The sequence below is a fragment of the Saccopteryx leptura genome, chromosome 2 (genome assembly GCF_036850995.1).
Source record: "Saccopteryx leptura isolate mSacLep1 chromosome 2, mSacLep1_pri_phased_curated, whole genome shotgun sequence".
In the NCBI taxonomy this organism is placed as follows: domain Eukaryota; kingdom Metazoa; phylum Chordata; class Mammalia; order Chiroptera; family Emballonuridae; genus Saccopteryx; species Saccopteryx leptura.
This window is the reverse complement of record NC_089504.1, coordinates 333,580,150-333,600,418: the sequence shown is the minus strand read 5'-3', so window position 1 is coordinate 333,600,418 and position 20,269 is coordinate 333,580,150. Positions and strand designations below refer to the sequence as shown.

The window sequence follows — 20,269 nt, the reverse complement described above, 5'->3', positions numbered from 1 at the left end:
GATCGATGACGTCATAGTCACGAGGCCGTCGTTGCGGGCGGGGTGGCGCTGTGTGACGGGTGTGTGCGATGGTTCTCATGGCGACTCGGCGAGCTCTGCACTTCGTCTTCAAAGTGGGAAACCGCTTCCAGACGGCGCGTTTCTATCGGGATGTCCTGGGGATGAAGGTGCAGACGGGGCCGAGGGGGGCTGGCGTGCGAGGGCGGCACGGCCGGCTGAGCCACGCCGGGCCGACGGTGTAGAGAAGTGGGCTTCGGCCAGAAACCGGGTGGCCGACCTTAGCCCTCGGACTTCCCCATTAGCCCTGTCGCGTTTCAGCTTCAGGAAGAGTTTCGAGTCTGGGTTGGGTTAGATGGCCTTTGAAAGGGGGCTCCCGCTTTTTAGTCGCCCACTGAGTGTCCACACCCGTTCTTTCATTTAAATTCGTTAACAAATATATATTGAACTCCTGCACTTGTGGAGCTTCCGGTCTGGTGGGAAAGACAGTAAATAAACAAAACTCCCAGTGAACAATAACTCAGCCTCTTCAGGTTTGGAGCCTTTCGGTTCAGCATATTCAGGGCTCTGTTTCTCTCAGGGCTGATTTGAATGGTGTCTACTACTGAGTTTCTGTGGATGAATACTCGGACAGTCCTCTTAACAGTCCAGATCTAAGTGTGAAGTCGGAACCCCTTCTCTCCAGCACCCAGAATCGGCCTCTCTGCAGCCCTGAGCAGCTGTGACTCTGCAGGGGTCACTAGGTGACAAGCAGGTAGAAGCTAATGGGAGCTCCTGATAAGCAAGGACTTTAGAGATACAAGAGTGCTGTTTAATGTAGAAAGTGCAGAACACTCAGGGTGCAAATATATTGTCCAGTTTCACAGTACAGTATTATGTAACAAAGATAAAAATGACCCTGTGTATCTGTCCTTAGTGAAGGCTGGGATGGGGTAGGGTGGAAATTTTATTTGTCCATAACTAATAGTAATGGGAGTAGAAACTTGATAAGTAATAAAAAAGCATAAAGCTCTCCTTTAATGTGTCAGTACTAGCCACTATTATCAAAGTTCAACAGAAGGAGAGACTTAACTCCAACCTGGAGTGGTCAAGAAATAATTCTTGGCGACTTTGCATTTGAGTTGAAGTCTAAAGATGGGATTTCCACAGACCCCTATTAGAGGGAGTAATATACTAGAAAAACTCCAGAGCCAATGCAAAGATAGTGTTTGGGAAACATCACTAGTTTTATGTGCCTTTAGCTTCGATTACTTAGTTGAAGTTGAGGAGTTAAGGTATCAGTACAAATAGGTTGGGACTGCTTCTGGTAGAGTCTTGAATTCTATGCTAAGGAGCTTAGATTTTTATGTCACAATAAGTAGGGAGCTAGCTGTCTTACAGTTTTGAAAAGGGCAGTGATATGATCAGAGCTGTGCCTTAGGGAACTAATTTTATGGTGGGTGTCACTGAAAGAAACATCCAAGCCTGTAGAGATTTTTTAAAAATTATTTTTCCAAGTGAGAGGAGGGAAGATAGAGAGACAGACTCCTGCATGTGCCCCAACTGGGATCCAGCCAGCAAACCCCATCTGGGGCTGATGCTCTGCCCATCTGGGGCCATGCTTGCAACTGAGCTATTTTTTAGTGCATGAGATGGAGACTCCATGGAGCCATCCTCAGCACCCAGGGCTGATGTGCTTGAACCAATTGAGCTATGGCTGTGGGAGGAGAAGACAGAGAGAGGTGGAAGGGAGAAAGGTGGAGAAGCAGATGGTCACTTCTCCTGTGTGCCCTGACTGGGAATTGAACCTGGGACACCTACATGCTGGGTGGATGCTCTACCACTGAGCCAACTGGTCAGAGCCTAGAGAATTTTCATTATAATAGTTTATTTGAGCCAAAGTGACACAGTGTTGGGAAGGAAGATCTCAAAAGCTCCAGAGAATGACTGTTTTGCCGTTTCTTTTATACATTTGGAATTAAGGAGGGAATGTAAGGAAGATTACCTGAAGATGGGAGAAGCAAGATGGGGGTTGGATTATGGGATAGTTAACAATATCATGTGCTCTCTTGGGGGTGGTCATGCTTCTGAAGGGCCTGAAAAGAGGTACTTCAAGGGTGTGTTAATCTAGATGCAGAGAAACAATGAACAGGGCTCGCTTAAGACAAACCTTTTACTGAGAAAGATATATGCCTGGGACAGGACTACTCAACATAACTTGCTCAGAGAGCCCCTTTTTTGTCCACAGTGGTATTAAGGAAGGAGATCAATAAATATGGTTTTTAGTAGTCTTTGAGAAAAGTGATAGGAGCTTGAACTGAAGCAGTAGCAGTGAGAATCAAAAAGGAAAATAGAAACTAATATATTGAGAGCTTAGTGTGTACTAGGCTCTGTGCTGTAATAAATCCATTTTCACAACATACTGGGATTTTTTAAAAAAGATTTTATTTATTGATTTTCTTTTTTTTTTTTTTTTTCTGAAGCTGGAAACAGGGAGAGACAGTCAGACAGACTCCCGCATGCACCCGACCGGGATCCACCTGGCACGCCCACCATGGGGCGATGCTCTGCCTACCAGGGGGCGATGCTCTGCCCATCCTGGGCGTCGCCATGTTGCGACCAGAGCCACTCTAGCGCCTGAGGCAGAGGCCACAGAGCCATCCCCAGCGCCCGGGCCATCTTTGCTCCAATGGAGCCTTGGCTGCGGGAGGGGAAGAGAGAGACAGAGAGGAAGGAGAGGGGGAGGGGTGGAGAAGCAGATGGGCGCTTCTCCTGTGTGCCCTGGCCAGAATCGAACCCGGGTCCTCCGCACGCTAGGCCGACGTTCTACCGCTGAGCCAACCGGCCAGAACTATTTATTGATTTTCTAGAGAGAGGAGAGAAGAAGGGGTTGGGGGAGGAGCAGGAAGCATCAATTCATAGTATACTTGCTCACAAGAATGAGGGGATATTTCGAAATGAATATGAAGCTATAAAATATCCCCTCATTTTTGTGAGCAGTATAGTTGCTTCTTGTATGTGCCTTGACCCAGCAGGCCCGTGTTTTTTTTTGTTTGTTTGTTTGTTTGTTTTTTGTATTTTGTATTTTTCCGAAGCTGGAAACAGGGAGGCAGTCAGACAGACTCCCGCATGCGCCGGACCGGGATCCACCCAGCATGCCCACCAGGGGGCGATGCTCTGCCCATCTTGGGGCGTCGCTCTGCTTCAGTCAGAGCCATTCTAGCGCCTGAGGTAGAGGCCACAGAGCCATCCTCAGCGCCTGGGCAAACTTTGCTCCAGTGGAGCCTTGGCTGCGGGAGGGAAAGAGAGAGACAGAGAGGAAGAGGGGTAGAGAAGCAGATGGGCGCTCCTTCTGTGTGCCCTGGCTGGGAATCGAACCCGGGACTCCCGCACGCCAGGCCGACGCTCTACCACTGAGCCAACCAGCCAGGGCCAAGCCCGTGGTTTTAAACTGGCAACTTCAGCATTCCAGATCCATGCTTTATCCATGCTTTGTACCACATTAGGCCTTATTAGGCAGTTTAAGCCATGGTCTCAGGGTTACACAAGTACTAAGTGACAGAATTCCAAGTCAGATTTTTCTAATGCTAAAGGCCACATTTTTTATTTATTTTATTTTTATATTTTTGTATTTTTCCGAAGTGAGAATGGGGGGAGGGGAGACAGACAGACTCCCGCATGCGCCCGACCGGGATCCACCTGGCATGCCCACCAGAGGGGCGATGCTGCACCCGTCTAGGGCGTTGCTCCACTGCAATGGAGCCATTCTAGCGCCTGAGGCGGAGGCCATAAAGCCATTCTCAGCGCCCGGGCCAACTTTTGCTCTAGTGGAGTCTTGGCTGCGGAAGAAGAAGAGAGAGATAAAGAGAAAGGGGAGGCGGAAGGGTAGAGAAGCAGATGGGTGTTTCTCCTGTGTGCCCTGGCTGGGATTTGAACCTGGGACTTCTATACACCGGGCCAACGTTCTACCGCAGAGCCAACTGGCCAGGGTCAAGGCCACGTTTTTTAAAAATTATATAACATTGTTTCCCTGTCTAAATAGATTCCACAACTTTGCTTGGTTGCCTGGCCTTTGGTTCTTCCTCACCTCTAGTACTTCTAGCCTAGGAAGAATTCAGGTTTATCATCTCCTGTTTGTTTTACAAGTAAAACTTTCAAATGATAATGTCTATGCTTTGATTATTTTATTTCTGTGTGTGTATTGATTATTTTAGTTTGTGCTAAATATGCTGTATGTAGTACTAGCAAAACTTTACAATTTTAATTCCCTTACAGATTCTGCGGCATGAGGAATTTGAAGAAGGCTGCAAAGCTGCCTGTAATGGGTACGACACCTTTCTTAAAATGTGCTTTCGGCTCTGAATATACCTGGAGAACAGAAAGTTTCTCAAAGTAACTATAAGTCAGGGAAATAAATTGAGGCAGTAAATTGGGCAACTTCAGGAACACAAATAAGTATATGCTGCGGATGAAACAGCGTCTTATCAAGTATGTCTTAAACTTAGTAGTCATGGCAAGCTAGAAAATTCCAAGGCCTGATGGGAATTGCGTGCTTACTGATGGATATGCAAAAAAATAAATTAAGGTCAGTTTGGAGAACTGCCTTTATAGGATTCTGTTCCCTACTTTAGAGAAAAGGTAGCCTAGGCCCTGCCTGGGTAGCTATTGGTTAGAGTGTCGCTCCGAAGCATAGAGCTTGCCAGTTCGATCCCCAGTCAGGGCACATACAGGAATAGATCAGTGTTCCTATTTCTCTCCTTTCCTCTCTCTTTAAAGTCAATAAATAAAATAAAAATTAAAAAAATAGGCCCTGGCCGGTTGGCTCAGCGGTGGAGCGTCGGCCTGGTGTGCGGGGGACCCGGGTTCGATTCCTGGCCAGGGCACACAGGAGAAGCGCCCATTTGCTCCTCCACCCCCCCCCTTCCTCTCTGTCTTTCTCTTCCCCTCCCACAGCTGAGGCTCCATTGGAGCAGGGATGGCCCGGGCGCTGGGGATGGCTCCTTGGCCTCTGCCCCAGGTGCTAGAGTGGCTCTGGTTGTGGCAGAGCGACCCCCCGGAGGGGCAGAGCATCGCCCCTTGGTGGGCAGAGCGTGACCCGTGGTGGGCGTGCCGGGTGGATCCCGGTCGGGTGCATGCGGGAGTCTGTCTGGCTGTCTCTCCCCGTTTCCAGCTTCAGAAAAAGAATGAATAAATAAAAAAAGATAAAATAAAAAATAAAAAAAATATTAAAAAAAAAAGAAAAGGTAACCTGACCTGTGGTGGTGCAGTGGTTGTTGACCTGGAATGCTGAGGTTGTTGGTTCGAAACCGTGGGCTTGCCTGCAAGGCATATATGACAAGCAGTCAATGAACAACTAAAGTGAAATAACTACGAATTGATTCTTCTTGCCCTCCGACCTCCATAAAATCAATCAATAAAAAGAATATTAAAAATAAAGAATAAAGAAAAGGGCCTGACCTGTGGTGGCGCAGTGGATAAAGCATTGACCTGGAATGCTGAGGTCGCCGTTTCAAAACCCCGGGCTTGCCTGGTCAAGGCACATGTGGGAGTTGATGCTTCCTGTTCCCCCCTTCTCTCTCTCTCTCTCTCTTTTCTCTCTCTAAAGTGAATAAAAATCTAAAAAAATAAAAAATAAAGAAAAGGTAAATGAATGTTTGCCTCAAGTAAGTGCCAGACAGACGGTCTGTGGAGCGTTTGGTGATGGAGCCATGAGCACTGTCCCCAACTGCTCTCAACAACAGCTGAGGTCATTTCAGCCTTTTGGTATGTAGAAGACTAGAGGGACCTGTCCACCCCTCTGTCCCAATAGTTCCTTTTTTTTATGTTTATTTTATTGATTTTAGAGAAGAGAAGGCAGAGAGCAGGAAAGAGACAGAAACATCTGTTCTTGTATATGCCCTGACCCAGCATTGAACCGGCAACCTCTAGCTTCAGGACAATGCTCTAACCAACTGAGCTATCTGTCCAGGACCCTAACAGTTCTTTGGGAGAGGCCTGAGGCAGATTTTGTCTGATGTCACTGAGTTCATTTACTTTCATTTTTCTAGGCCATATGATGGAAAATGGAGTAAAACAATGGTGGGATTTGGACCTGAGGATGATCATTTTGTTGCAGAACTGACTTATAACTATGGCATCGGAGACTACAAGCTTGGCAATGACTTTATGGTAATTTTTTTTTTTTTTACAGAGACAGAGAGAGAGAGTCAGAGAGAGTGATAGACAGACAGACGTGAATGGAGAGAGATGAGAAACATCAATTCTTCGTTGCAACACCTTAGTTGTTCATTGATTGCTTTCTCATATGTGCCTTGACCGCGGGCCTTCAGTAGACCGAGTAACCCCTTGCTCGAGCCAGCGACCTTGGGTCCAAGCTGGTGAGCTTTGCTCAAACCAGATGAGCCCGCGCTCAAGTTGGTGACCTCGGGGTCTCGAACCTGGGTCCTCTGCATCCCAGTCCGACGCTCTATCCACTGCGCCACTGTCTGGTCAGGCTATAGTAAATATTTTGTTCTAGATTTTTGGCTATACCTTTTATTGAGATCACTGATACAGTGTTAGGTTTGATGACTGCTGAATTGATGGCCTTTGGGTAGTTTAGTGATTAGTTTTAAGATGCTTTCTATTTAAGACAAAACTGCTTGGGTACTCTGGCTTCTGGATGAAATGTATTCTCCCTGTTTTGGAATCAAACTCAAGACTTGGAGACAGCTTTGAAGGAGACAAAACACCTCTAGAGGAATGACTGGACCTCATAAGGTAAAGAGCCAGAGTCATTGGTCCCGATCACCATCTGGAGAAATACTGTTCCTGTAGTGGACTGATACAGTTGCTCCAGCCCTAGTCAGAAAAATCTGAGATGGTTTTAAAGGTAAAGAGAACACATTCATTCATTCAAGAATTCAAGTTATTATGCACTATGCACTTATTGTAGTAATCGTATTAACAATTTATTAAGCAGTTACTATGTGCTAAATAGAATGCCACTGAGACCAGAAGATGTGTTATAGAGTTGTGCATCTGAAACCTGTATAATTTCGTTAACCAATGCCACCACAATAAATTCAATTAAAAAAAAAGTGCCACTGGGACCAAATACATAGCATGATAGTAACTAAATTTATTCAGAATCTACTGAGCAAATCTACTTCATGCTAGATGTTATTAAAATAATAATGATGGCTCTGGCCGGTTGGCTCAGTGGTAGAGCGTCGGCCTGGCGTGCGGGGGACCCGGGTTCGATTCCCGGCCAGGGCACATAGGAGAAGCACCCATTTGCTTCTCCACCCCCTCCCCCTCCTTCCTCTCTGTCTCTCTCTTCCCCTCCCGCAGCCAAGGCTCCATTGGAGCAAAGATGGCCCGGGCGCTGGGGATGGCTCCTTGGCCTCTACCCCAGGCACTAGAGTGGCTCTGGTCGGGGCAGAGCAATGCCCCGGAGAGGCAGAGCATCGCCCCCTGGTGGGCAGAGCATCGCCCCTGGTGGGTGTGCCGGGTGGATCCCGGTCGGGTGCATGCGGGAGTCTGTCTGACTGTCTCTCCCCGTTTCCAGCTTCAGGGAAAAAAAAAAAAAAAAAAAATCTGAAAATAATAATGATATCTAGATGGAAGATTTTATGAGAATCAAATGTCTACAAAAGCGTTTTCTAAAAGGAAAGGACCATTCAGATTCAACATATAAATATATTTGTTTTTCTTTTTCACTCTTTATGTCTCTCACTAATGTATTCATTTAACAGACATTTATTATGACTTGCTATATGCCATGTACCTTGTTAGGTCTTGGGAATACAATAGAGAGTAAAGCATGTTCCCTGGCCCAAGGAGCTTCCTGTCTGGTGGGGGATACAAGTAAAGAGACACTAAGAATATAGGGCAGTAGTGCTAAGACTGGGATCCAAGAACAGAGTGGGGTGGAGACACAGCAGTAATTCCCAGCATACTCCTGGAGAGGCAAGAGTTCAGGAAAAGCTTCCCAGAGGTGACATCTGAGCCAGGTGAGAGGAGTTGGCGTGGGAGAGTGAGAGGCATGTCTTCAGCTTGTACACAGACCCAGAGGTGAGGTGAGAGGCACCGTGTTACTCAGAACTCTGAGAAGCACAGGCTGAAGAAGTAAGCTGGGGCCACATCTTATTAAGATGTTTAGCCTGAGCCTGACCTGGCGGTGGCACAGTGAATAGAACATTGACCTGGGACTCTGAGGACCCAGGTTTGAAACTCCAAGGTCACCGGCTTGAGCATGGGCTGTTCCAGCTTGAGCATGGGCTCACCAGCTTGAGCTCTGGGTCACTGGCTTAAGCATGGGATCATAGACATGTGTCTGCATGGTCGCTGGCTTGAGCCCAAAGGTCACTGGCTTGGAGCCCAAGGTTGCTGACTTGAACCCAAGGTCGCTGGCTGAGCAAGTGGTCACTGGCTCAACTGGAGCCCCCTGTCAAGGCACATATGAGAAAGCAATCAATGAACAATGTAGGTGCCGCAACTATGAGTTGATGCTTCTTGTCTCTCTCCCTGTGTGTCTGGCTGTTTGTCCCTCTCTGGCTGTCTCTCTCTTGCAAAAAAAAAAAGTATTTAGACTTTCTTCTGAAAGCCACTTTTAAGAGTGAAGCCACTTTTAAGCAGGGGAATGATAACAGTATTTGTGGTATGCAACAATCCGCCTGGCTAGAGCATGGAAATTGGGTTAGAAGGGAGCAAGACTGAAGTGGGGAAACTGGCTCATGGAATAGAGGAAGTGACTAGCAGCTCCTTAGCTCACATGGTAGTGGGGTATGGAGAGGAGAGGGTGGATCTGAGAGACGTTTAGGAGGTAGAGTTGATAGGATTTGATGATAGAGCATATGTGAGAGTTTCCTTGTACTTCTCATCATTTCTTTACTCTTCAAATTTAAATCAGGGAGAGAAAAGAGAACGAACCATCTTGGTGTCATCAACGTTTACCTGGCACAGGTCAGATGTTGATGGATGGGACCGCCGGGGCTCAGATTTGTGTAGGTGGGGGGAGCAGCCTGGCTGCTCCACTCGGCCTTGCTGAGGAGCTGGGCAGTAAATGGGCCTGCTGATTACCGTGCTTTCCAGTTCATGGAGCAAAAAGAAAACGGGTTAATTAGAGCTCCCCTATACTTAAAGAACTCCTGTACATTAAAAAGAAAAGGATCAACAACATAATTTTTTTTTAAGGGCAGAAACTAGGAATAGATAGTTCACAGAAAAGAAATTAGAAAAATTAGAAATGTAGCCTGACCTGTGGTGGCGCAGTGGATAAAGCATTGACCTGGAACGATGAGATTCCCCGATTCAAAACCCCGGGCTTGCCTGGTCAAGGCGCATATGGGAGTTGATGCTTCCTGCTCCTCCCCCCGGCCCTCCCTCCCCGCTCTCTCTCTCTCTCTCTCTCTCTCACCCTCACCCTCCTCCCTTTCTTACCCTCTCTCTTCTCTCTAAAATTAATTAATAAAACCTTTAAAAGAAAATTATAAATGTCTCTTAAACTTGAAATAGGTAGTATTCAGCTTCCATACTGCCATTTGTCGCCTATGAGATTGGCAAAATAAAGTGTGATAATACAGTGTATTGGGAAGGGCATTGGAAACTGCCACTCTCATATATTATTAATAAGTGTGTAATCAGTACCTTCAGTTTGGCAGTATCAATCAATGCATTTATTCTTTGATCTTGTAGTTTCACATCTAGGTATTTAGTTTACATCTTTGTTAACAAATATATGAAATGACCCATGTATTATTTATTATAGAACTTATTCATATAATGATACTGCTCACAAAAATTAGAGGATATTTTATTGCTTCATATTCATTTTTTAAATATCCCCTAATTTTTGTGAGTAGAATATTTATTGAGTGCTCTGTGCCAGGCACTGCTCAAGGAACTTTGGATCAACTGTGAACAAACACAAAAATCTGCCTGACCGGTGGTGGCGCAGTGAACAAAGCATCAACCTGGGGTGCTGAGGACCCAGGTTTGAAACCCTGATGTTGCTGGGTTGAGTGCACGCTCATCTGGCTTGAGCAGAGGCTCACCAGCTCAAGCGTGGGGTTACCAGCTTGAGCGTGGGATCATAGACATGATTCCATGGTCACTGGCTTCAGCAAGGGGTCACTGGCTTGGCTGGAGCCCCCCAGTCATGCACATATGAGAAGCAGACAGTGAGCAACTAAAGTGATGCAACTTCTCATCTCTCTCTACCTTCTTGTCTGTCTGTCTCTGTTTCTCTCTCTCTCTCTCTCACATATGCGTTAAAAAAAACTCAAAAATCTATACCTGGCAGGGGAGGGGGTCAAGGGCCTGATAGACAAAACTAATAAATAGACTAAATAAATAAATCATATGTTATTTTAAAAGTGATCATTGTTGTGGGGAAAGAACAGAACAGAGTAAGGGGGCTTGGGAGTACAGTCATCCCTCGCCATATCGCGGTTCACTTTTCGCGGTCTCACTGTATCGCGGATTTTTAAATTTTATATATATCTAATTTTGTATCGTGGATTTTTCGCTATATCACAGGGTTTTGCGGTATATAGGTATTTTAATAGATTTATTATTTTAATTATTTTGGGGGTAGAATAAGCATTTTCTAGCCTAAAAAATTGAAAACAATATTTTTAAAATATAAGAAATACTAATTAAAAGAATATTAAATCAAAACAAAACCTTAAAATATAGATAAATAAAATAAATATAAGGTCGCTACTTCACGGATTTTTGCTTATCCCGGGGGGTTCTGGAAGCTAACCCCCGCAATAGACAAGGGACCACTGTGTAGGGCAGATGACTGGTTATGATTTTAAGGAGGATGTTGCAGGAAGGTGTCAGTGCAGAGCTGACATTTGAGCAAAGGCTCAAGGAGAGAAGGGAGCCATGAGGATGTCCTGGTGAAGAGCATTTCAGGTAGAGAAACAGCCTGGGCAAAAGCCCCAAACAGCGCCTGAGGTGTTCAGTAAAATACAGGGATGCCAGTATGGCTGGAATAGAGGGAGCAGAGTAGTGGGGGCAGTGAGAGGAGATGGGGTAAAAAAAAAATGACATGGGGTCAGATCGAGCCATTGCTGATTGAAATGAAAAGCCATCAAGGATTTTAGGCAGAGGAAAAACAATGTGGATTTTGCTGTCTTGAGAATAGACTATGGGGTATGTTTTAGAAAGTTTACTCTGGCTGCAAGGGCGGCTGATGGATTGACAAGACTGGAGGCAGTGAGTGGGGCTATTGCCGTAATCCAAGCTAGAGCAAGGCTGGCCTTATCAGAAGGCATACGCGTACATTTTTAGGTATTTTGATTAAATTTAAATTAAAAATTGCCTTGATAATTGGTATGCATTTTTTGTTTAAAGAGCAAAAATAGATTTATCTTACTCGATCTTTAAAATAAGAGAGATTACCACCTGACCAGGCGGTGGCACAGTGGATAGAGTGTCGGACTGGGATGTGGAGGGCCCAGGTTCAAGACCCCGAGGTCACCAGCTTGAGTGCGGGCTCATCTGGTTTGAACAAGGCTCACCAGCTTGAGCCCAAGGTTGCTGGCTCCAGCAAGGGGTCGCTTGTCTGCTGTAGCCCCCCAGTCAAGGCACATGTGAGAAATCAATCAGTGAACAACTAAGGAACCGCAACGAAGAATTGATGCTTCTCATCTCTCTCCCTTCCTGTCTGCCTGTCCCTATCTGTCCCTCTCTCTGACTGTCTCTGCCACAAAAAAAAAAAAAAAAAAAAGAGAGAGATTACCTTTGGTTTTAATTCAGTGGCATATGAATTTCTGTCCTGCAATTCACAAAGTTTGGAACCTGTGTAGGAGAAAACATGTCCAAAATCGAATTTAAAATCACTAGAAGGAAATTTGAATGCTAATTAATTCTTAGGTAATTTGTTGTTGTCAACTTAAGAAACGTCCAAGTCTGCAGAGAATGTTTATGAGTTTATTTGAACCATATTGACTACATTGCCGGAAAGCAAAATCTCAAATGTACTGAAGAATGAGTTTTGCAGTTTATGTTACACTTTTGGAATTAAGGAAGATTACATGAATATGGGAGAATGTAAGGTGGTTGCACCTCTGAGGAGTCTAGTAAAGAGGATTTCATCTGTATCTCAAAGGCGTGTTAACCTAGATGCACAAGAACAGTGGACAGGGTTTCCTTAAAGCCTGTTATTATAAAGACGCTATATGCCTGGGGCATGACTACCCACTATGACTCGCCCAGTCAGAAATGTATAATCAGATCACCCTGTGAGGTTACTTTCGGTTACTGAACTTGTACGTACCCCCTTTTTTGTCTACAGTGTAAAGGTGATGGGATTTTGTCTCATTATCTTATTCTATAAAAGATCTGTTGTAGTTATACACTTGGATGATACTGTTGTTTGTCGTAGGGTATCACACTCGCTTCTAGCCAGGCTGTCAGCAATGCCAGGAAGCTGGAATGGCCACTCAGTGAAGTTGCGGAGGGTCTTTTTGAAACTGAGGCCCCAGGAGGATATAAGTTCTATCTGCAGAATCAAAGTCCACCTCAGTCAGGTAATTATACTAATAAAAGGCCCTCTGTCTAACGGCACCTTTGATTGAAGGGAAGAGAGAGCTAGATTTCAGTCTCTGTGGAGTCTTTGTATATTGACATGACATGTCTTTCCCAAGCCAGTGTTGTTATTTGTTCTTTGAGAAATTATCTTCTTGCCTAACCAGGTGGTGGCGCAGTGGATAGAGTGTTGGCCTGGGACAGAGAGGACCCAGGTTCAAAACCTTGAGGTTGCCTGCTTGAGTGCGGGCTCACCAACTTGAGCACGGGGTTGCTAGCTTGAGTGTGAGATCATAGACATGACCCATGGTCGCTGGCTTGAGTGCAAGGTCCCTTGCTTGAGCCAGGGGTCACTGGCTCAGCTGGAGCCCCCCCTCCATCAAGGCACATGAGAGCAATCAATGAACAACTAAGGTACAGCAACGAATTGATGTTTCTCATCTCTCTCCCTTCCTGCCTGTCTGTTCCTCTCTTTGTCTCTGTCTCTCTCACTAAAAAAAGAAAAAAAGAAAAGAAAATATCTTCTTATATGAGATCATTATAATTATAGGGGATCTAGACTCATTTTATTGTACTAGTAATGTAGCTATTTAATAGGATACTTTCAGCTGCGAATAGCAAGACCCAATTCAAACTAGCTTGAACAATATGCGAATTTTTTTAGCTCACAAAGCAGGCTTTCTATAGGTAGGGAAGATTTCAGCATTCGTTGATTCAGCAGGTCAGCAATGGCATCAGGAACCCAAGTTTTCTCTCTCCATTCTCTTGTTGGCAGGGGACCACTTCTAGAGCAGGTGCCCGTCGGGGGGCAGGGTGGCCGCCAGGAGCCGTTGCTGCTATGTGCTCCCACATTCTCTTCTCATAGTAGAGGGGGTGTCCAACTTCCGTTCGCCCTCTTTTTATGTTTTATTTTTTTATTTAAAACATTGAGCTGTTACTGTCTGTGTCCTGATTGGGGATCAACCAGCAAACTCTGTGCCTCGGGACGATGCCCCACCCAGCGGAGCTATTTGGCCAGGCTGTCTTGGGTTGATTTTTTTAGAGCAGAGCAGAACTTGCCTAGAATCTTTCAGCAAATTTCTTAGTCAGATTTGATTCACATGCCCACTTGTGAACCAATCACTGGCAAGAGAAATAAGATTATCCTTAGACCAGTTGGTCATATTCTCTAGCTGAGGCCAGTCCCCAAACTACATTGCTGGTTCTGGGTGGGGGAGGGGATGGACGTGAGGAGCTGCGCACCACACAGGGAGCAAGAAAGAACGAACCTGCGTGATGTGTTGTATTTACAGCGGAGGCATTCTTATCATCAGTGTGTCTCATTCCTGCAAATTCTACCTGCTCTGCCAAAAGAAAAAAATACTGGTGAAGAGCAAGGGCAATTCTGCCTGCTCTTTAACTCAGGGAACATGTGCCCCTGAGTGAACCTGAGATGGGAGACATATTTCTCTTTCCTTTGATGGTCTGCCTTGAGTCCCAGAATCCCCTGCTTTGGAGTCTGATTGTTGTGCTGAATGCTACTTGCTTTTCATCTGTAGCTCAGCAAAAAACAGCGACCTGTTCTATTGTGGGAGGTTAAACTGGTGCTGTTGGACTTACTGAGAGATGGTCTTTCTCTTTACTATAGTGACTTAAGGAATTTTGTATGATAATTTTTCTTGATAAGTGATTGTTGATTTATATACTAACTTTAACTCCTATTACTAATTCCACTGTACATTTTTTCCATCTTAATTTTTTTTTCTTGATGTTTCAAAGCCCCACAATCCTAAAATATTTTTGTTCTTTGGGATGATAGTCCCTTCACAGCATTACTTTCTGATTGGCAATATAGTCAAATCTATCAGTCTAGCTGGTGTTCACCCTTTTTTTGAATCACTTACCTGTAGTCTCACCCACTTGTTAGCATTCCTGTCCCTGCAGCCCTTTGGAGTCAGCTTGAATTTGTTGCTTTCTCAGTGAATAGGAAAACTATAACAGTCTTCTAGGCAGAGAGAACTGTGAGGAACACCCCACCTTAGGTCATGATACTGCTCTCTAGCAAACAGGACAGAGGCACGGAAAATGTATTGAACTTATCATGGTCAGTTGTAGACTTGGAACAGCTCTTCAGAAAGTCATTTTACAATATAAAAGTTTTCAATAATATTGTGTTTTAAGCCCTGGCCAGTTGGCTCAGCGGTAGAGCGTCGGCCTAGCGTGCGGAGGACCCGGGTTCGATTCCCGGCCAGGGCACACAGGAGAAGCGCATATTTGCTTCTCCACCCCTCTGCCGCGCCTTCCTCTCTGTCTCTCTCTTCCCCTCCCGCAGCCAAGGCTCCATTGGAGCAAAGATGGCCCGGGCGCTGGGGATGGCTCTGTGGCCTCTGCCCCAGGCGCTAGAGTGGCTCTGGTCGCAACATGGCGACGCCCAGGATGGGCAGAGCATCGCCCCCTGGTGGGCAGAGCATCGCCCCTGGTGGGCGTGCCGGGTGGATCCAGGTCGGGCGCATGCGGGAGTCTGTCTGACTGTCTCTCCCTGTTTCCAGCTTCAGAAAAATGCAAAAAAAAAAAAAAAAATTGTGTTTTAATATAACTTTTTTTTTTTACAAAAAAATAGACATTTTCCTAGACAACATGTAAACAAAAAAAGAAGAAAACACTACCCATATATCCAGAGATAGCCACTGTTAACATTTTAGAGTATAGCTTTCCAGTCTTTTATCGGGGGAATTAAAAAAAAGGCTGGGTTGCTCAGTGGATAAGGCATTGTCCCAGTGCACTGAGGTCACGAGTTTCATCCTGGTCAGGGCATGAGCGAGACAAAATCAATGAGTGCACAACTATATAAATGGAACAACTAAGTGGAAGGCAAATTGATGCTTCTCTCCCTCTCTCCCCCTCTTCCCCCCACCCCCTTTCCTCTCTCAAATCAATGGGAAAATTAAAAATATATATGTACTTAAAGATAAATATTTTTATTCATATTCTGTTGTAAGGATTCCATTGTATTGCACTGTAGGAAGAGAAACAGTTATCTATTGTTGGATATTTATGTTGTCTCGAGTGTTTCATTATTATGAGCCACACTGTGATGAATGCCTTTGTGATGAAAGCCCTTCCTACATCCACAGTTACAGTACTTTTTCTTCCCATCCTCAATTACTTCTTTAATAGCTGAAAATAGGGTTGCTCTTTTAAAAACAGTGTACATTTTTTAGGCTCTTGATATATTCTGTCCAGTAGTTCCCCAGAAGTGAACTCATTTACATTCTCCCAATATCATATGATTGTGATTTTCTCCTGCAATGTCACAGTCAATGCTGTGATCTTTTAAAATTATTTGCCAATTAGATAACAAACAGTTTTGCTTGAATTCAATTTCTTTGATTATTTGTGAGGTTGAATATTTTTTCATATGTTCCTTGACCAGTTCTGTGCCTTTTGGCTATTTTTCTAGAATAGTCATTTTTTTCCTAATAATGTTTAAAGCTGATTTAACTAATAAGGACTCTGTCATTTATATTGCAAAAAATGTTTGTTACTTTGTTGTCTACTCTTTAATTTTGATTGTAATTCTGTTTTTGGTTTTTGTTGTCTTGGAATTTTCTGTTTCCTATAATTAACCTAGTAATTTTTCCTTCATGGTTTTTGTATCTTGGGTCAGGTTTTTATAAAAGTCTCTCTACCCCAAAATTATATAAATAATTACCTATTTCTAGTATTTTTATGGCTTTGTTCTTTAAACTTAATCCTTGGACTCAACAGGAATGCATTTTGCCATGTAATGGTAAAACTTTTTCACACTAACTGAAAAGCCAGTTATTGAATAATGTGCCCTTTCGTACTGACTTAAAATCCCTTTCTTATCATATGCTAAGTTCTTACTGAGCCTGTATTGGTTTTTCTGTTCTATTCTATTGCACTGACCTATCCATTCCTGCTGTTTTATTACCCTACAGATCCTGTAGTAAAAGTAACTCTAGCAGTGTCTGATCTTCAGAAGTCCTTGAACTACTGGTCTAATCTACTGGGAATGAAAGTTTATGAAAAAGATGAAGAGAAGCAAAGGGCTTTGCTGGGCTATGCTGATAACCAGGTGACTTATCTCGGCGAGAAATAATCTGTTACTTTGAGTTTGCTTATAAATGAGGTTAACATGAAGGTTATTCCCTTAATTTCTTCACAGTGATTTAATAGTTATACAGATAAACAGAAGAAAATAAAAATTGCTGATAACCTCACCACCTAGATATTTGGGGATATATCCTTTCAGAAGTGGAATTGCTGAGTCAGAAGAGATGTAGACCAGATGTAATGCATAATGATACTCTATTTTTATCGTTTCCTTTTAAAAAATAACCTGGCATTTAAGCATGCTTTAGTCTTTTCACTTTGACCCAGTAGGTCTGTTCTTAAGAATTCATTTTACCTACTCATTATACATGCTCACAAAGAACTGTGTACAAGGTTATCTGTTACAGCGTTGTTTTTAATAGGAAAATATAAGAAATAATCTAAATGTCCTATGGATTAGAAGAATAGCTCAATAATACATGGTTCACCCATTGAACGGATTAATATGTAGCTATCAAAAAGAATGAGGTGAGTCTTACTGTGCTGATAGGTAACAGTAATTGGAGAGAAACAAGCATGAGTCCAGAAGCATACACAGGAACTGCTCACTGGCTGCCTTGTAGGTGGGAGACTTCGTTTTTACTTGATTGCTTTAGTACTCTGGATTGTTTTTTTACCACATAGCCTGTTCAAAAAGGAAACCAAACCCACTTTGTAATATCTTTTCAGTGTAAGCTGGAGCTACAGGGCATCAAGGGTGCAGTTGATCATGCAGCAGCTTTTGGAAGAATTGCCTTTTCTTGCCCCCAAAAAGAGGTAATGTTTGGTACCAGATTTTTTTGTTTAAGTTCTGTGACTAGGCCCTGGCCGGTTGGCTCAGCGGTAGAGCGTCGGCCTGGCGTGAGGAGGACCCGGGTTCGATTCCCGGCCAGGGCACACAGGAGAAGCGCCCATTTGCTTCTCCACCCCTCCACCGCGCTTTCCTCTCTGTCTCTCTCTTCCCCTCCCGCAGCCAAGGCTCCATTGGAGCAAAGATGGCCCGGGCGCTGGGGATGGCTCTGTGGCCTCTGCCTCAGGCGCTAGAGTGGCTCTGGTCGCAACATGGCGACACCCAGGATGGGCAGAGCATCGCCCCCTGGTGGGCAGAGCATCGCCCCATGGTGGGCGTGCCGGGTGGATCCCGGTCGGGCGCATGCGGGAGTCTGTCTGACGTGTCTCTCCCTGTTTCCAGCTTCAGAAAAATGAAAAAAAAAAAAAAAAAAAAAGAAAGTTCTGTGACTGCCTAGTTCAACCACTAAGAACCTCGAGCCTCCTGTTGTTCAGGTTCATTCTGATGGTGGCTTTGGTATCAAGGTCAGCAGTTGTCTTGAGCCGCTGAGATAAAATCAGAGGAGTGGCTCCCGGGTTCTTTCTGGTTGATCTGATACTCCTCTAGGGCTGATGACAACCACGGCCTGAGAGTGGTATGCAACCCTTAGCTCGTATGTCCTTTTTGTTTTCCTCAAGTTGCCTGACTTACAAGAGTTGATGAAAAGGGAGAACCAGAAGATTCTGACTCCCCTGGTGAGTCTGGATACCCCAGGGAAAGCAACAGTACAAGTGGTCATCCTGGCTGACCCTGTGAGTATTACCAGGAGCTGCACAGGCTGTGCTAGGGCTTTCTTCTGAGGTGTCTTTTTGCCAAGTTTCTTTTGTCTTTTTTTTTTTTTTTTTTTTGGTGTAGGATGGACATGAAATTTGCTTTGTGGGGGATGAAGCGTTTCGAGAACTTTCTAAGATGGATCCAAAGGGAAGCAAGTTGTTGGATGATGTGAGTCTCATTTCTAAATGTATAAGACCATAGGCCCAAGGGAGGTGGCATTAAGTGTATATGGGGAAAGGCCAAGGCAACACAGGCCAGTTCTTACTATCAGAACCATGTTGTTTTGCTTGTGGGATGACTTTTGAGCCAGGGACTTGTGTCTTCATTGCCACCTATGTGACTCTTATCTGGGTGCAGCATTTGTGCCTTCCGACTTCCTCAGGCTGCCTTGGGGAGCCACTGCTGCTATATGTGATTATTCTGCTCAGTGAGTGGAAATGCATGGGTACCATCCCTCTCATTTCCATAGCTCTTTTGGTCATCTCCTCTTCTAGAGCATCATTTTCTTTCTTTCTAGTGAATTGTTCTCAAACTCCAATATCTTCCATCTTTGAGAAATCTTTCATTTACCTCATATAAGTTCTCCAGATTTTTTTTCTTTAAAAATCTACCTATAGCCTGACCAGGCGGTGGCGCAGTGGATAGAGCGTTGGACTGGGATGTGGAAGGACCCAGGTTCGAGACCCCGAGGTCGCCAGCTTGAGCACGGGCTCATCTGGCTTGAGCAAAAGCTCACCAGTTTGGACCCAGGGCCCCTGGCTCCATCAAGGGGTTATTCAGTCTGCTGAAAGCCCACGGTCAAGGCACATATGAGAAAGCAATCAATGAACAACTAAGAAGTCGCAACGCGCAACGAAAAACTATTGATTTATGCTTCTCATCTGTCTTCATTCCTGTCTGTCTATCCCTCTGACTCTTTCTCTGTCTCTGAAAAAAAAAAAATCTACCTATACACTATTTCCACTTCTTACCTTCCATTCATACTTTAGTCTGTACTAGGCTGGCTCCTGTCACTCAGTGAAAGGTACATTTTGATCTCATCAGTAACTTCCATCTTGCCAAATCAGACAACTATTTTTTTTTTAATTTTTCATTGATTTGAGAGAGAGAAGCATCAACTTACTGATTTCACTCAGTTCCATTTTTTAAGTTGTGTATTCCCTGGTTGCTTCTTGTATGTGCTCCACCTCACTGGGGATCAAACCCACAACCTCAGAGCACTGAGAAAACACTATTCACTGAGCAACCCGGCCAGGGCCCAGCAAGTTCTTTTCGTTTTATTGTTGTTGTTGTTGTTTTAGAAAGAGAGAGATGGAGGGACAGGCAGGGACAGGCAGAAGGGAGAGAGATGAGAAGCATCAACTCGTAGTTGTAGCACCTTAGTTGTTCATTGATTGCTTCTCATATGTGCCTTGACTGGGCAGGGCTGCAGCTGAGCCAGTGACCCCTTGCTCATGCCAGCAACCTTGGGCTCAAACCAGCGACCATGGAGTCATTCATGTCTATGATTCCACACTCAAGCCAGCAACCCCACGCTCAAGCTGTTGAGCCTGTGCTCAAGCTGGATGAGCCCGCCCTCAAGCCAGCGACCTTGGGGTTTCGGACCTGGGTCCTTTGCGTCTCAGGCCAGTGTTCTATCCACTGCACCACGGCCTGATCAGGCAAGCAACTACTTTTCTGTCCTCTTCAAACTTGATTTTTTAGCAGCATCCAAGCAATTGTTCACTGTTGTACTCCAGCATCTAGCATATACCTGGCACATAGTAGTATGCACTAAGTCAATACTCTGATTGATTAAAAGAGTGACTCAATCTTTCCTGGTTCTGTCACTTAGTATCTATGTGACAGACCTCGAGCAATTTACTTAAGGTCTCTGAAGTTAAGTTTTCTTATCTCAAAATTTGAGAAAATAAAATTAGTCACCTCATAGGATTGTTGTATGGTTTATAGAGCACGCCATACGGCTGACACAGCCGACACTCAATTATTGTTAATTAAAGTAGAAATGTGTAGAAAATAATAGCATTTATAAATTTTACTGTACAGGAAAATAGAATCTCAGGCAACCTCTCA

The 20,269-nt window shown here is 44.6% G+C and overlaps 1 protein-coding gene across 2 annotated transcripts in view; it reads left to right on the top strand.

Moving 5' to 3' along the window:
- The first annotated feature begins 32 nt into the window (after window positions 1-32).
- Window positions 33-20,269, top strand: part of GLOD4 (glyoxalase domain containing 4) — a 30,545-nt gene continuing 10,308 nt past the window's right edge. For both annotated transcript variants that reach the window (XR_010748889.1, XM_066363573.1), the window contains exons 1-8: window positions 33-167; window positions 4,252-4,301; window positions 6,024-6,144; window positions 12,356-12,500; window positions 16,440-16,576; window positions 17,284-17,370; window positions 18,061-18,174; window positions 18,278-18,364. Coding sequence is in view for 1 of the 2 variants with exons in the window: in XM_066363573.1 (XP_066219670.1) it covers window positions 69-167; window positions 4,252-4,301; window positions 6,024-6,144; window positions 12,356-12,500; window positions 16,440-16,576; window positions 17,284-17,370; window positions 18,061-18,174; window positions 18,278-18,364 (840 nt within the window). In the remaining variant the exon portion in view is untranslated. The remainder of the gene's footprint in view (window positions 168-4,251; window positions 4,302-6,023; window positions 6,145-12,355; window positions 12,501-16,439; window positions 16,577-17,283; window positions 17,371-18,060; window positions 18,175-18,277; window positions 18,365-20,269) is intronic.